This window comes from Salvia hispanica, chromosome 5 (genome assembly GCF_029641045.1).
Source record: "Salvia hispanica isolate PSC_SH4W2 chromosome 5, Shi_PSC_v1, whole genome shotgun sequence".
Taxonomy (NCBI): Eukaryota; Viridiplantae; Streptophyta; class Magnoliopsida; order Lamiales; family Lamiaceae; genus Salvia; species Salvia hispanica.
In genome coordinates, this window is record NC_142696.1 from 13366456 (window position 1) to 13381203 (window position 14748).

General features: G+C 33.0%; 2 protein-coding genes across 2 annotated transcripts; both read right to left on the minus strand.

Annotated features, from left to right (window-relative positions):
* Window positions 1–2889: 2889 nt before the first annotated feature.
* LOC125189831 (RNA polymerase II C-terminal domain phosphatase-like 4) lies at window positions 2890–10363 on the minus strand. The gene is made up of 9 exons (XM_089059077.1): window positions 10115–10363; window positions 8860–8898; window positions 8617–8684; window positions 8000–8150; window positions 7512–7695; window positions 7152–7441; window positions 6900–7064; window positions 6077–6115; window positions 2890–3060 (listed from the first exon to the last, which is right to left on the minus strand). The coding sequence occupies exons 1-9, from the start codon at window positions 10361–10363 to the stop codon at window positions 2890–2892; spliced, it is 1356 nt and encodes a 451-aa protein (XP_088915203.1).
* A 3269-nt stretch (window positions 10364–13632) lies between these two features.
* On the minus strand, window positions 13633–14314 carry LOC148926321 (zinc finger protein ZAT11-like). Its single transcript, XM_089057857.1, has one exon. The coding sequence runs from the start codon at window positions 14207–14209 to the stop codon at window positions 13796–13798; it is 414 nt and encodes a 137-aa protein (XP_088913983.1). The 5' UTR covers window positions 14210–14314; the 3' UTR covers window positions 13633–13795.
* Window positions 14315–14748: the final 434 nt, after the last annotated feature.

The following is a 14748-nucleotide window of genomic DNA, read 5'->3' on the forward strand; positions in this document are numbered from 1 at the left end:
ACAACTTCGAACATGGGCCGTTCGACGTGTAGCCGGAACTCTGTCGAAGTCGACAGCGACCGCGACCGCATTCGTGACTTCGGAGACCTCCGATTTAGCTACGCTTTATGCTATTGTAAGAAGACGGCGGCGCTCTGTATTGTCACTGGACAAGGCAAACCGTCGACAGGGAAGCTTTACTTCGTATGTGAGAGGAAGGAATGCAGTTTCTTCAAGTGGTGTGAGCCAAATCGTGATGTTGAAGCTCGGGCCTCTTCTTTGTCAACCTCAGTCAGTGGTGCCGATTTTGAGGAGTTGGCTTTAAATTTTACCAAAATTAAAAAAAAAATCCAAAAATTAGTGAATGTTTTGAGCTTTGTTCTTTGTTTTGTTGTTGTTGCAACACTTTTGTGTATATTCAAGTAATTTGATGTAGTGTTTGCAAAGTGAATCATATTTGAATTTTGAAGTAGATGAGTAATTTGAATTTGTTGTTGTTGTAACACTGTTGTTCGTATTTTAATTTTGAAGTGAATCGTTCATAATCTTCTTAGAAAAATCGCCAGAAAGCCCTAATTGGACAATCCTAAAATATAAGACAAAGTAGTCCTTCATATAAATATTTTACTTCCATTTGGTCTTTAACATTTACGCACCCCAATTGCAGACTTACAGGTACAAAATTTTGTAAGTGATGTTGGTTTCATACGTTATGGGATTGCTTCTTCGTATGTGATTGTTTCTTCGTCCACTATGTCAATAAACTAACATCAAATTGAACCAATAAATGGACAACAAAATACAATACAAAGTGGTCCTTCATATTCATTTTTTACTTCGAATTGGTCCTGAACATTTACACGATCAAAAAAGCCATAGGCATAAGGTACTGCATCAAAAACAATAGAGTCCTATTATCATAAGCCATTTACACCTGATACACGCTCAAAAACAACCACAGTTACATCCAAAAAAAATATTGTCATTCACTGAAGGACTAGGGTTCAATATTTGACTTGCTTCCTCGTCGTTTTCAACTTCTGGAATCGGAGAACTACGGACTTATGGAACCGGAGGAGAAGAACTAGGGTTTGAACCCACAACATCCGACGAAGCCGACGCTCCTTGTTCATCAGGCGGACGTCCTTCTGTCGTCTTCCTCTTTCTCGAGTATGCAAGTTTCACTTCAGCGAGACAGTCGGCGTGACGGAACAGCGAGGTGGGCGTAATCCAACTCATGACAACTAACAATAATCGTTCGGAATCGGGCTTCTTGGTCGGAATCGGAGCTAGGGTTCTTAGGAGAGGGGCACGAGAGAACATAGAAAAGAGAGTGATGTTTCGTATTTTTCAGATTAGAAAATTTTGGAAGAATGGAGGGTTTTAATTTTGGAAGAAAGAGGAGAATGATTTTTTTATTTCAAATTCTAATATTCAATTATTTAGGAAAATAATTAACATACTATTAACCAACTAATAATTTCAGATTAAGTCTAAGTTGGTCAAATTTTCGCTAAATGACTCTTGACCGTCAAGAATTAACGGTTCCGTAAAAAATGGATGCAAACGATATCATATTTCATTTGTTTTGGACTTACTTTTTGAAAAGTGAATGTTCTGGACCAAAATCATAAATCGACCATATGTTAAGGACCAAAATAGTACTATTTTTTATAAAGTAAAGGCCAGTTTTGGTCCTAAACATATGACCAAAATAAGAATTCGGTCCAAAACATTAACTTTTGAAACACAAATCCATAACATATGAAATCCTTGTCAGAGTGAACCTTTTGAGATTGTTTCTGTCAAAAAAAGAAACGGTCATGCCACTGTGCAATTAGTGTTGACCGTTAGTTTTCTGATGGAACCGTAAAAAAATGGACTACTTCGGAGACATATTCAGTTGTTATGGACCCGTCTTTCAAAAAGTGAATGTTTTGGGCCAAATTCGTATTTTGGTCGTATGTTTAGGACCAAAACTGACCTTTACTATTTTATATAATGTGAGCTTCATTTTCTTAATTGATTTTCGTAAAAATATAGGCAGAGCAATCTTGGGCCATGACGCATTTGTCCATGTCTTGTCTGTCTCTTGTTACTAAAATGGAGGATATTAGGGTACCAGTTGATACAAGTTCAGCCAAACCCAAGCCCACAAGTCGGCCTAAAACTAGCTCGTCATGATGGACCTGTTCCTATCATAACCGAGCCCATGGTCGATCCTAATGAAGCTTTCAATCGACCACAATTTGATGACCGTATCGATACCAAAATTACGTCCCGTCATCAAATTATAATTTAAATATTGTAATTTGCTCCCTCAGTGCTCGACTCAAGTGAGGCGCTAATTTTAGGCATAAGATTTTAGTAAGTGTTGTTTAGTGGTAAAATAAAAAGAGAATAAAGTAGGACTGATGAAAAAGAGAGAGCGATTAAAGTAAGAATGACACAAAAAGGAATACAAATTACTTTTCTTTCTCTCTCAGACTTTACCAATTTCGTATTAAAGTGAAAAAAAATGTTTTAGACAACTTCAATTACTTTTAGTTTCTTCTGAGCTCTTCCTAACAACAAATATCGGATCTGCAAAATAAAGAAATGAAATATTCTTACTTCAAGAAAGAAAAGGGCGCTCTTATGGAGGGATCAATTTATGAGAAATTGATAATGAGATAATGAGAATACTACTTTATCTCTTTATTCTTAATTCTTATAAAATATTGCACACATAATAATCTATAGAGACATAGAAAGATATATTTCACACATCAAATTATTGCAATCTATATAAATAAATAATGAAGATAATATTAAACAATTAAAATCCAAATCAAACCTATGGTAATAAATATTAGTAATACGTCTAAACAATATAATATAGATTTTTATATAAAGTTGATAGATACCGTATCAAACTACTTCAGTTGCTTTGCACTTGCGCTGCATCTTAGCTCTTCTCAACGAGGTACATTTTTTGTGACATTTTAATGTGAAATACTGCGGCACCTTGACTCTCACAAGTCCCGCCTTCGTTAGTATGTCGCAATGCTTGAAAATTTTCATCCCAAGTGTTCTTACCACCTGCCAAAAGAAAGATGGTGTATCATTGCAAAGTGAAGTAGCTAAAACTTTGTGAATGCAAGAATAGGGATGTATTCATATTAACGTGCTTAAAACTGTTAAAATAGAAAACTAATTCCATCCATTGATTAGATGCAACCTCATGGTTGATATGGACGCCACTTTGAATTATATAAATTAATAAAATAATCAAAAAGGGTAAGAATGGTAGAGCACAATTGTACATAACTTCAAAATATGATTTAGTACTACATGATGTAGCTAAATATGTACATCATATTCTATTACATTATTCAGTCACTTACATACATTAATGTGTGAGATTCATACATTCAAATATCATTTTCATACAATGACATCTGTCCTAGGGTTAACTTATCCATAGGACTTTGTTATAGTGTCTACAAATTCAAAGACTAGAAGTAATGTACGATATACTTATGATAATGTATACGTTACTTATCGAGTAATGTAGCATCATATTAGTTCCCTTTGGGCTGGAAGTTATCATTATTTCCCAAAGGTTTAAGATAGCATTCACTAACCGGAGGGAGGAAGTTAGACCCAACCCCCTAGCGTTAACTTATCTAAAGGGTTAGGGTATAATGTAGCACTTCATAGAAAAATAATGTACAACATAAATTAATGTACTAATCTATCTAAATGATGTAACATGTATATGTATGCTTTCGTGTATTTGTTTGCTTGTACTCAGTGTACATCAAATATCGTTTTTGACAAAGTCTTCTTACGATATCATTTCGTGTAATATGTTTTTAAATTAACCCTAGTGAACATTGTGTTACTGAGTCGATACTACACCCTAGCCTCGTGGATTGCTAAACCCTTGGGGAATGTATTTAACTTACGTCACTTATTCAATAAATTATAATCTATATACTTAGAAGGGGGCATATACATTAAAAACAGAGTAATGTTTCATTAATAAGACACTAATGTACAATTAAATTAATGTACTAATATATCTAAATGATGTAACATTAAATGGACCTCCTAATATATTTATACCAAAATGATGTAAGGCGATACTTTTAATCATAGCCATCAAATTATTTACCCGAAGGGATTAAATTAGTACTATGTTTAATGTGTCCATACAAGAATAAGCAGCATAGTTCTACTCATGCATGCCCTAAAAGGATCATATGCATCTCTATGGTTCTTGTGTTTGCAAGTATTATATTGTAAAACAATAAATTGTAGAGTCTAGACTTACTTGTCTCACATCTCGCTCCTTTATATCATCCTTGCGTTCCTAAAAGAGAAATAACAAACAGATGTAAAAACCCTTTAACTTTAGTTAATATTAGAAAGATAAAAGGGTGATAAATAAAGCAGGTTGAGTCATTATCGACTGAACACGATCAACACACTATTTGTGCCCGTAACAATACAATATGGCCTAAATGACAGGAATCCAATAATGATGACCCCGAAGAATAAAACTAAACTATTGTAAAAAAATAAAAAATTGAAATCATTATATTATTTTCATACTAGAACTAAATTCAATCACACCATGACCTAGCTGATATTTACCGGGTACGTAAGAAGTCGACACAACAAGGACTCCAACTCAATATGGTCTGATCCAAATACATTAAATTCGTGTGTTCATTTCATTTAAACAAATATTAGCCATATAAGAGAGTAGACATACCTTGTCAAAGAACGAAGTATGTACGTATTGGAGCACCTTTAAAACATTGGCCAAAACTCTCTTCCTTTCATCGGTTTTCCGTTGAAAGAGGCTTTCACCACAATCTGAGTTGAAAAAATAATATGCATTTGTCCATATCAAATTCTCCGTATTATTTTTCCACACCTATATGCGAAAATAGTTTAGGGAAAACTGTTAATTAATAATCAATATGAACTGAACCAATCTGAGTAAAATGAAACTACATAGTCACCGGTCTAGAGATATCAACAATGAGGACTGCACTTTCTCGCCCTAAAACAATATCCAAACTCTTTTGATTCTTCAGCGTGTAATCATTTCGTGAAATTATTCTTGATTGGAAGTATATATTTCCGGGGTCAATTAGTTTTGCCATTTTCATTGCATAGCTATGTGAACCCAAGGTAGATATGTATATCTCATATAGTTTACTCGCTTCTTCCAAAAACGTGTGCACAAATGGCCTCAATTTAGTCACCATCTTGTCCCCTCTAAACAAGCTGCTCTTCCAAGTATCTAATTATCATAAAAAAATACAAGTTAAAGCTAATAATATAAAAACTGATGCGGTCCGACCATATTACACATACCTGGAAGAGAATCTCTTTGGTCGATAAAGTGTGTTTCTTCCTCTTTTAACTTGGTTAACTTAACTGAATGCAGTAGCATGTGTTTTAAACCAAGGACCAAATAAAGCTTTTTCCTTGAACAAACCAAATCCTCGAAACCTTTGTCGCGTAACCGAGCCATTTCATCTTTAGCTATCCTCGGATTCTTCATGGAGATTAATTGTTAAGATATTATTAATGTGAAATACTTCTCATGTCCTTTAAAAATAACAACTATTTTCATTTTTTCCATCCTTCAATCAATTTTTGTTTCACTAACAATACTTCAATTATTTTTATTTCTATTCCTCTCTTAATTTAATAATCGTGTATTAATATTCATGTCATTGCAAATGTTGTTATTTTTAAAGGACAGTGAAAATAGTATATAAATAAGTATGTTTGAGAGAAGCACCTTATGAATGTATTTAAGTGGAATTCCTGAATCATCTTGCACTAGTACCTTATGAATGTATGTAAGCAAGAATAAGCATACTTCAACTCATGTATGCCCAAAAAAGGACCCAATTCTCCTTTTTAGTTCTGGTGTTTGCATGTATTATATTGTACTCCATCAATTCCACGTTAATAGAGGCGTTTCATTTCTCCGTTATTCTTTCTCCACAATGAGTGCAGAAAATGAAACGTCTCTATTGACGCGGAATGGTGGGAGTAAAATAGTAGTAATGTTGAGTCGAATACTTACTTGTCTCACATCTCGCTCTTCTATATTATCCTTACGTTCCTAAAAGAGAACAAAAAGAAAAGAAATGGAGTTGAACAAAAACTTCAACTTAAGTTAATATTAGGAAGATAGTAGGATGAGGGTTGGGTCATTATCACATCAACATGATAAAGACCCAACATAATAATGTTTGACTCGAACTTGACATGTTAATAACACTCTCAACATGAACACAAACCTGAGACACGATGTGTGCTCATTAACAATACAATATCAACTAAATGACAAGAATCCAATTTACGCGATTAAAACCTAATATTACATGCTTAACTCTGATTTACAAAATTTGGTTATTATTTAAACGAACTCTGAGGATTAAAATAAATTATAATCTCCGTCCCTTAAATTTTGTCACATTTTTCCATTTCCATCCGTCCCACAAAATTTATCACATTTCACTTTTTACTATTTTTGGTAGTGGACCCCACATTCCACTAACTCATTTCAACTCACATTTTATTATTAAACTAATATATAAAAGTTGAACCCACTCTCCACTAACTTTTTCAACTCACTTCTTAAAACCAGTGCCGATCAAAGTGTGAAAAAATTTGAGGGACAAAGGGAGTAATAAACTAAAGTATAATAAAACTATTATGGAATATTATTTTATAACTCGAACTCAATCCGGCCCAACGCAAACCCAACCGAAAATCATGGGGTACGTAACGGGTCTACACGATAAAGGCACAAACTGAATAATGTTTGATTCCGACCCATTAATATCTTGTGTGTTCATGTCGTTTCAAAACATTTCAGCCATATAAGAGAGTATACACAATACCTTGTCAAAGAACCAATTGTGAACTTGTTGGAGCACCTTCAAAATATTGTCCAAAACCCTCTCTTTTTCATCCGTTTTTCGTTCGAACAGGCTATCACCACGATTTGAGGTGAAAAATTGATATGGTTGTATTAATATCAAATTCCCCATGTTATCTTTCCATACCTATCACAATAATAGTATAGGGAAATCTGTTAATTAATAATTATTATGAACTGAACTAACATGAGTAAAATGAAACTACGTAGTCACCCGTTTAGTGTCATCAACAATGAGAACTGCATTTTCTCGCCCCAAAACAATATCCAAACTCTTTTGTTTCTCCTGCGTGGAATCATCTCGTGAAATTATTCTTGAATCAAAGTATTTATTTTTGGGATCAATTAGTTCTGCCATTTCCAAAGCATAGTCACGTGAACCCATGGTATAGATGTACATCTCAAATAGTTTACTAGCTTCTTCCAAGAAAGTGTGCACATTTGGCCTCAATTTAGTCACCATTTTAATCTTGTCCCGTCTGAACAAGCTACTCTTCCAGGTATCTAATTATCATAAAAATTAAGTTAAGTGGATAACATCAAACTAATGTGTGCCCTGACATACTTAACATACCCGGTAGCAAATCTTGTTGGTCAATAAATTTTGCTTCTTCCTCTTTTATATTGGTTAACATAACTGAATGAAGTAGCGTGTGATCTAAATCAAGGACCAAATAAAGCTTTTGCCTTAAACCAACCAAATCCTCAAAACTTTTGTCGCGTAATCGAGCAATTTCAACTTTAGCTATCCTCAGATTCTTCATGGAAAATATATAGAATTTAGTGTTAAGATATTACTAAAGCGAAATAATATACTCCATATGTCCTATAAAAATATGGACAATTAGGATGACACGAGAATTAATGCATAATTGATAAAGTAAAAGAGATATAAGAAAAAGTAATTATAGTATTGTTAGTGGAGAATAGGGTTCACCTTACTAGAAGAGAAGAAGTTACCAAAAATAGGAGGGAATATTTTTTTGGAAAATCTCAAAATGAAAAATGTCATTATTTTTATTGGATGGAGGAAGTATAAGTAAGAATGTAGGAGAGAAGCACCTTATGAATGTATTTAAGTGGAATGGCAGAATCATCTTGTACATGTATACGACATTTGATACACAATTCATCAACAAAACCAGGATGTGTACAGATTTCCTCATTCTTTGAGCCTAAGGATAATTGCAACTTCTCCATCTGAAGATTAACTCTATATAAAGAAAACAGAGATGGTTTTAGTTAGAGTTGACGGCTAAGTACTCTGGCCCTATTTACCATTAATATTTTTACTTTATACTGCTCGAATTATTTAATTAATACTATAAAGGAATGTAAATAAAAGTAGTTAGCGGAATGTGAAATATATTTACCAAAAATAGTAAAAGGTAATTGGGATAGTCCCTCCATCCATGATTAAATGTTTCATATTTACCGACACAAGTTGAAAGAAATTGTTTGACTTTATGAAGTAAAGTGTGCAGAAAAAGTTAGTGGAATGTGGGGCGTACTTTATATATTGATTTTATAATAAAATATGAGTGGAATGTAGGGTCCCACTTACTAAATATAGTAAAAGTGAAATAGGATATTTATTGGCGGACAAAGGGAATATCATTCATTCACAGACAAAATAGAAAATATGACATGGTTATTTACAAAAGAAAAAATAGACCTACGTCTGAATATCCAAGTCAGAAGATGCATCCAACTCCGCATCAAGAATTCTTGCACACTCATTCATCATCTATCATTGAAATTCATCAATTTTATACAGAAATAATAATGACATTATGAATGCAAAAATCAGCATTCTTCAACCCATGCATGCCCTAAAAGGGCTCCACTATTCTTTTTGGTTCTCGTATTTGCATGGTTTATATTGTAAAATAGAAATGGTAAAATGTAGATGCGAGACTTACTTGTCTAACATCTCGCTCCTTTATATAATCATAGCGTTCCTAAAAGAGAAAAGAAAAATAACAAATGGAGCTAAATAAAACTTCAATTGTACCAGGAAGATAGTAGGCATGATATATAATGTAGTTTGGATCATTATTAGATTTATATAAATTTGATAATGACTCAACCAAATAAGGTCTAACTCGAATTTGACATATTAATTACACTATCAACATAAACACAAACTGCCATTTTCAACCAACACACGATGTGTGCCCATTAATGATACAATATGATCGATACATGATGCGATTAAAACTAGATACTCCCTCCATCCTAAGATAATCGACTTATATTCCTTTTTGGGACGTCCCAAGATAAGTGAGTCATTTCCTTTTTTGGTATTCTTTCTCTTACTTTTTCTATCTACTTTATTAACTCTTTTACTCTATTCAATTTCCACTTTACTAACAAAACCTCATTTCCTTAAATCTCGTGCCGAAAAGTTTATGCTCACTTATCTTGGGACGGTGGGAGTATTACATGATTAACCCAAATTTACATAATTTAATTCTTATTTAAACGAAGACGAAGAATAAAACAAAAGTTTAATAAAAGAATTAAAAAATTAAAATCACTATATTATTTCTTATTGATTACTAGAACTCAATCCAGCCCAACGCAAAGCCAACCGAATATTATCGAGTAACGAGTCAGATAATGAAATAAACTTAATAAGGATTGATCCAAATCCATTAATTTCATGCGTGTTAGCATCGTATAAAAATTCATAAGCCATACAGGAGAGTAGACACAATACCTTGTCAAAGAAAAAAGTGTGTAATTGTTGGAGGAAATTTAAAACACTAAACAAATGCTCCTCCTTTTCATCGGTTTTTTGTTGAAAGAGGCTTTCACCACAATTTGAGGTGAAAAATTGATATGGTTCTATCAATATTAAATTCTCCATATAATTTTTCCATACCTAAAATCAAAGGCATATAACGGAAATCTGATAATTTATACTTCTTCGTTTCCTAAGAATAGGAATTTTGAAACAACACGAGTTTTGTATAAAATTGATAAAGTAATAGATAAAAAGAAACAGTTTGTTAGTGGAAAATGGGTCTCATCTCTTTAAAAAGAAAGAAATTTAGTAGAGTTTCTATTTTTCATAAATGGACCAAAAAACAAAGAGCTTTTAATTGTATGAAATGGATGGAGTATTAAAACATGAAATGAACTAACATGAGTAAAATGGAACTACGTAGTCACCTCTTCACTGTTGTCAACGATGAGGACTATAGTTTCTCGCCCTAAAACAATATCCAGATTCATTTGTTTCTCCTGCGTGGAATTATCTCGTGAAATGATTCTTGAATGAAAGTATTTGTTTTCGGAATCAATTAGTTCTGCCATTTCCAAAGCATAGTCACATGTACCCATGGTATAGATGTACATCTCAAATAGCTTACTAGCTTCTTCCAAGAAAGTGTGCACATATGGCCTCAATTTAGTCACCATTTTAATTTTGTTATGTTTGAACAAGCTACTCTTCCAAGCATCTAATTATCATAAAAATTAAGTTTAAGTGGATAGCATAACACTAATGTGGGTCGTGGCATACTTAACATACCTGGTAGAGAATCTCTTTGGTCGATAAAATGTGTTTCTCCCTCTTTTATACTGGTTAACATAACGGAATATAGTAGCAAATGATCTATATCAAGGACCAAATAAAGTTTTTTCCTTAAACAAACCAAATCCTCAAAACCATTGTTGCGTAACAGAGCTACCCTCAGATTCTTCATAAAGAATATATAGAATTTAGTGTTAGTATTATTATTGTGAAATATTATATATGTTCAAAAGTAGGAGAAAACCACCTTATGAATGTATTTAACTGGAATGGAAGTATCATGTAAGCGACATTTGATGCACAATTCATCAACACAACTAGGATGTGTACATATTTCGTCATTCTTTAAGCCTAAGGAAAACTGCAACTTATCCATCTGAATTTGAACTCTATAAAAAGAAAATATATATAAATATATATTAAATACTAGCTCATGCACCATAAACTGTCTTACATAATTCGGCTCGAATGTTAAAAATCGGCTCGAATGTTAAAAAAATATTAAAAAAAGTGAGTAGAAGGGTCAATGAATATGAAAAATATTTTTATCTAAAATAATACTCCATAATCTACTAATATTAATTCTATTACTTTTTTCTCTCCCTCTCTTCTACTTTACTAATTTTTTTCTCCCTCTCTCTTACCTTACCAATTTTTTTCTCTCTTTTACTTTACCAAATTTTGCATTAAAACCCGTGCTATTTTAAATCTCTCTAGTTTTAAGAAATGAAGGAAGTAAATGGTGAATGAGATAGTGTTCGGGGACGAACGAAATAAGAAATTATAAGACAAACTATGATCAATAAATAAATCTTGAAACCTTAATATACAAAAGTAAGTCGACCCTTTCAAATCATGTCATAAATAATGACTCCAATTAAAATACAACCTTTTAATTTTTTTTCTTTGGAGTCGACGTCTGGTTGGGGTTTATGTGTTTCCCACAATGGTCTGAGATGAATTTTCAACTAGTTGTGGTTTATATAGATTTATATTACACTTGGTCAAATATTTTAAGATTTAATTTCCATTTTAAATTAATTGTAGATTATAATTTTATCAATTTTCAAGCCACATTCCTTATGTGTTTTTATTAACAACTTTGATTCCATATGTTGATTATTGATATTATATAATAAAATTCGTCATGCAACATTCCGTACGTTTGAATTTCTAAAAATCTTGGCATGAAAAAATGTGCGCACTTGATTGATTAATAAATTTATAGATACTCTTGTTAGAGATAATCCCTTGATTACATAGATACATATTGATATTGTGATCAAATTTCATAGCATGAGTGCAGATTAACATTATAAATTTGCCTAACAATAACTCAATTCTTTACAAAATAATCTATTCTAGTTATATATTAAAATTTCACGGCAGGATTGCGGACAAAAACTATATTTGCCTAATAAATTTAATAACAGGAGTGCAGATTATATTACAGATTTATCTAATAATAACTCAATTCTGCAGACAATAATGTATTCATAATTATATACCAAAAATTTTATAACTGGAGCGCGGACTAATATTATATATTCGTCTAATAATAACTCAATTCTACACACAATAATTTACTAATAATTATGTACTAAAAATTTCAGACTCAAATTACAGGGTTGTCTTATATTAACTCAATTTTGCACACAATAATTTGTTGCTAATTATACAGCAAAAATTTGATAACAGGAACGCGAACTAAAATTACAAATTCGTCTAATATTAACTCAATTTTGCACACAACAATCTATTTCTAATTATATATCAAAAATTTCATAAGCGCGCGGACTAAAATTATTGATTTGTCTAATAAAAATCAATTATGCACACAATAATCAGTTGGTAATTATATATATTAGAAATGGGTCACTCATCCCTTAAAAGGCCTCATAAGGGGGAGGGTTATCCATACTTATATAGAAGAGATAGGATCATCACCAAGCCGATGTGGGACAAGATATTAGAAATTTAACACGCCCCCTCACGTGTGGGCCGGAATGACACATCGGACTTCCATCACGTGGGTAGGCAAGAGAAGAGATTAAGAGATAAACCATCATCGACTTGGGCCCTGCTCTGATACCATATTAGAAATGGGTCACTCACCCCTTAAAAGGCCTCATAAGGGGGAGGGTTATCCACACTTATATAGAGAAGCTATGATCATCACCAAGCCGATGTGGGACAATGATTTGGTGATGATCCTAGCTTCTCTATATAAGTGTGGATAACCCTCCCCTTATGAGGCCTTTTAAGGGGTGAGTGGCTCATTTCTAATATGGTATCAGAGCAGGGTCCAAGTCAATGATGGTTTATCTCTTAATCTCTTCTCTTGCCTACCCACATGATGGAAGTCCGATGTGTCATTCCAACCCACACGTGAGGGGGCGTGTTAAATTCTTCAAATCATTGTCTCACATCGGCTTGGTGATGGTCCTAGCTTCTCTATATAAGTGTGGATAACTCGCCCCTTTTTGAGGCATTTTAAGGGGTGAGTGGCTCATTTCTGATAATATATCTATATTTTCATAATAAGAGTGCATAGTAAAATTTAAGATTTGGTAATAATAACATTTCGTATACAATTGTAGTATTTAGGGTCGAACCACGTGAAGGCGTAGGTTACTTAATTAAACTAAAACGATAGGTTATACAACAACATGATTAATTAAACAAAACAAAGTAAAATAAAATAAATACGAAAGCGGAAAAACTACACAGGAGAAATCATTGCTCTCGACAGTTTGCGGGGATCAAATCATGGTTACTCTTTTGAATTATTCAAAGGCTACAAGGAATGTACGTATTTCACCCCAAACGTATTAATCATCCATTTGGAATTGTAGCATTTATGCTAGTTACTAAAATACTTAGCATTTAATTCATAATCCATAGACTAATAATCCTACGGAAGCTTCGTGATCAAAAATCTACCCCATTCATCCAAGAATAGGAGATTTATTTTATCATTGGCAATAATTCCAATAATAATAAATAAGTATTCCCTCTGTCTTATTAGAAATGAAACGTTTTCCATTTTAGTTTGTCCCATTAAAAATGAAACGTTTCCTAAAATGACTCACAAAACAACACTACATAATAACTCGTGCCGATTTTCAAATATTGCATATTTAATGGGATGGAGGGAGTATATTATAACCGATTAGTCATGGAGTAGTAGATAATTAAACAATATTTGATGAATCTAATAAAGCCATACACATTATGTGAACGATCAAAGAAGAAATGAAAAAAAAAAGGTGTCTATCTCTATGAAAAAGAGGGCAAATTAAAAATGAAAGATGCTATCATATATGCGAAGAAGCTATAAAAAAATAGTGGTTCTCTAATGGAGTCAAGTTGAGATCGAGAGAGAAAATCCTCCGGTTGTTCGGTTTCTTCACCACCGGAAAAAGTGAGAGAGGCGGCGATGGGCTCTGATCAACCCTATGCCTCCTCATATGGCCTCCGAGGGCTTGACCTAACGGGAACTCCTGCCCACATATGGAGCACTCGTGAGTCTTCGGTTTTGGTGGCTCCATCCGCGGCTTCTTGTGGCTGGCACGGTGGCCACCAAGCGCCTGGAACGACGTGAACTGCCTGTTACACGTCTTGCATTTGTATGTCCGAGACGAACATGAATCTCCTCCGCCTGATAAAAGCATCAAGCAGTTGGCCAAGGCCGAGATGTCGTCGCCGTTGCCATCTCTACTCCTCTTCATCAGAATTGGTTATGAATTAATGGGATTAGATTTTTTTTTAGAAATGAGAGAGTTGAACGGTGTTTTCATGTGTTTCTATTATATATATATATATAGGAATGTGATCAAATGAAAACTCTAAATATTGTACAAATTTAAAACTATGAATAAGAATGGGAGATTTCTTTGTTAGTTGTTCGTATGGAAGAAATCAACGAAATTTCTTGATGGAAAAGTAAGTCAAATAATTGAACCGTACTTCGCACCACCAAATTTAATTTTCTGTCACTAGGATTAGGACTAGTTTGATTTTACTTTATTATAATAAAAATATTGTATGATATGATGAGTGGCATGTTCTAACAAAATAAAAAAAAATTTAAAAAAGGAACTGTATAACTGTATATGGGGAAATTATCTTGTTAAGAAAGTTCTCATGTGTTAACTAAATGTTAGTATAGACCATACATGATTATTGTAAAATTATCAACAATGAAGCATCACTTAATAGTTTTTATGGAATTATATGTATAAGATTTGATTATAATAAAAATATCTCC

Bases quoted from the DNA above. Each gene is read 5' to 3' on its own strand.
- LOC125189831 (XM_089059077.1), bottom strand. From the start codon at position 10,363: ATGGTGACTAAATTGAGGCCATATGTGCACACTTTCTTGGAAGAAGCT. The intron at 7,065-7,151 runs GTGACTACGTAG...TTATTGTGATAG, and splicing joins TTGTTGATGACACTAAACGG to GTATGGAAAGATAACATGGG. The intron at 3,061-6,076 runs GTAAGTATTCGA...TTCTTTTGGCAG, and splicing joins AAGAGCGAGATGTGAGACAA to GTGGTAAGAACACTTGGGAT.
- LOC148926321 (XM_089057857.1), bottom strand. From the start codon at position 14,209: ATGAAGAGGAGTAGAGATGGCAACGGCGACGACATCTCGGCCTTGGCC.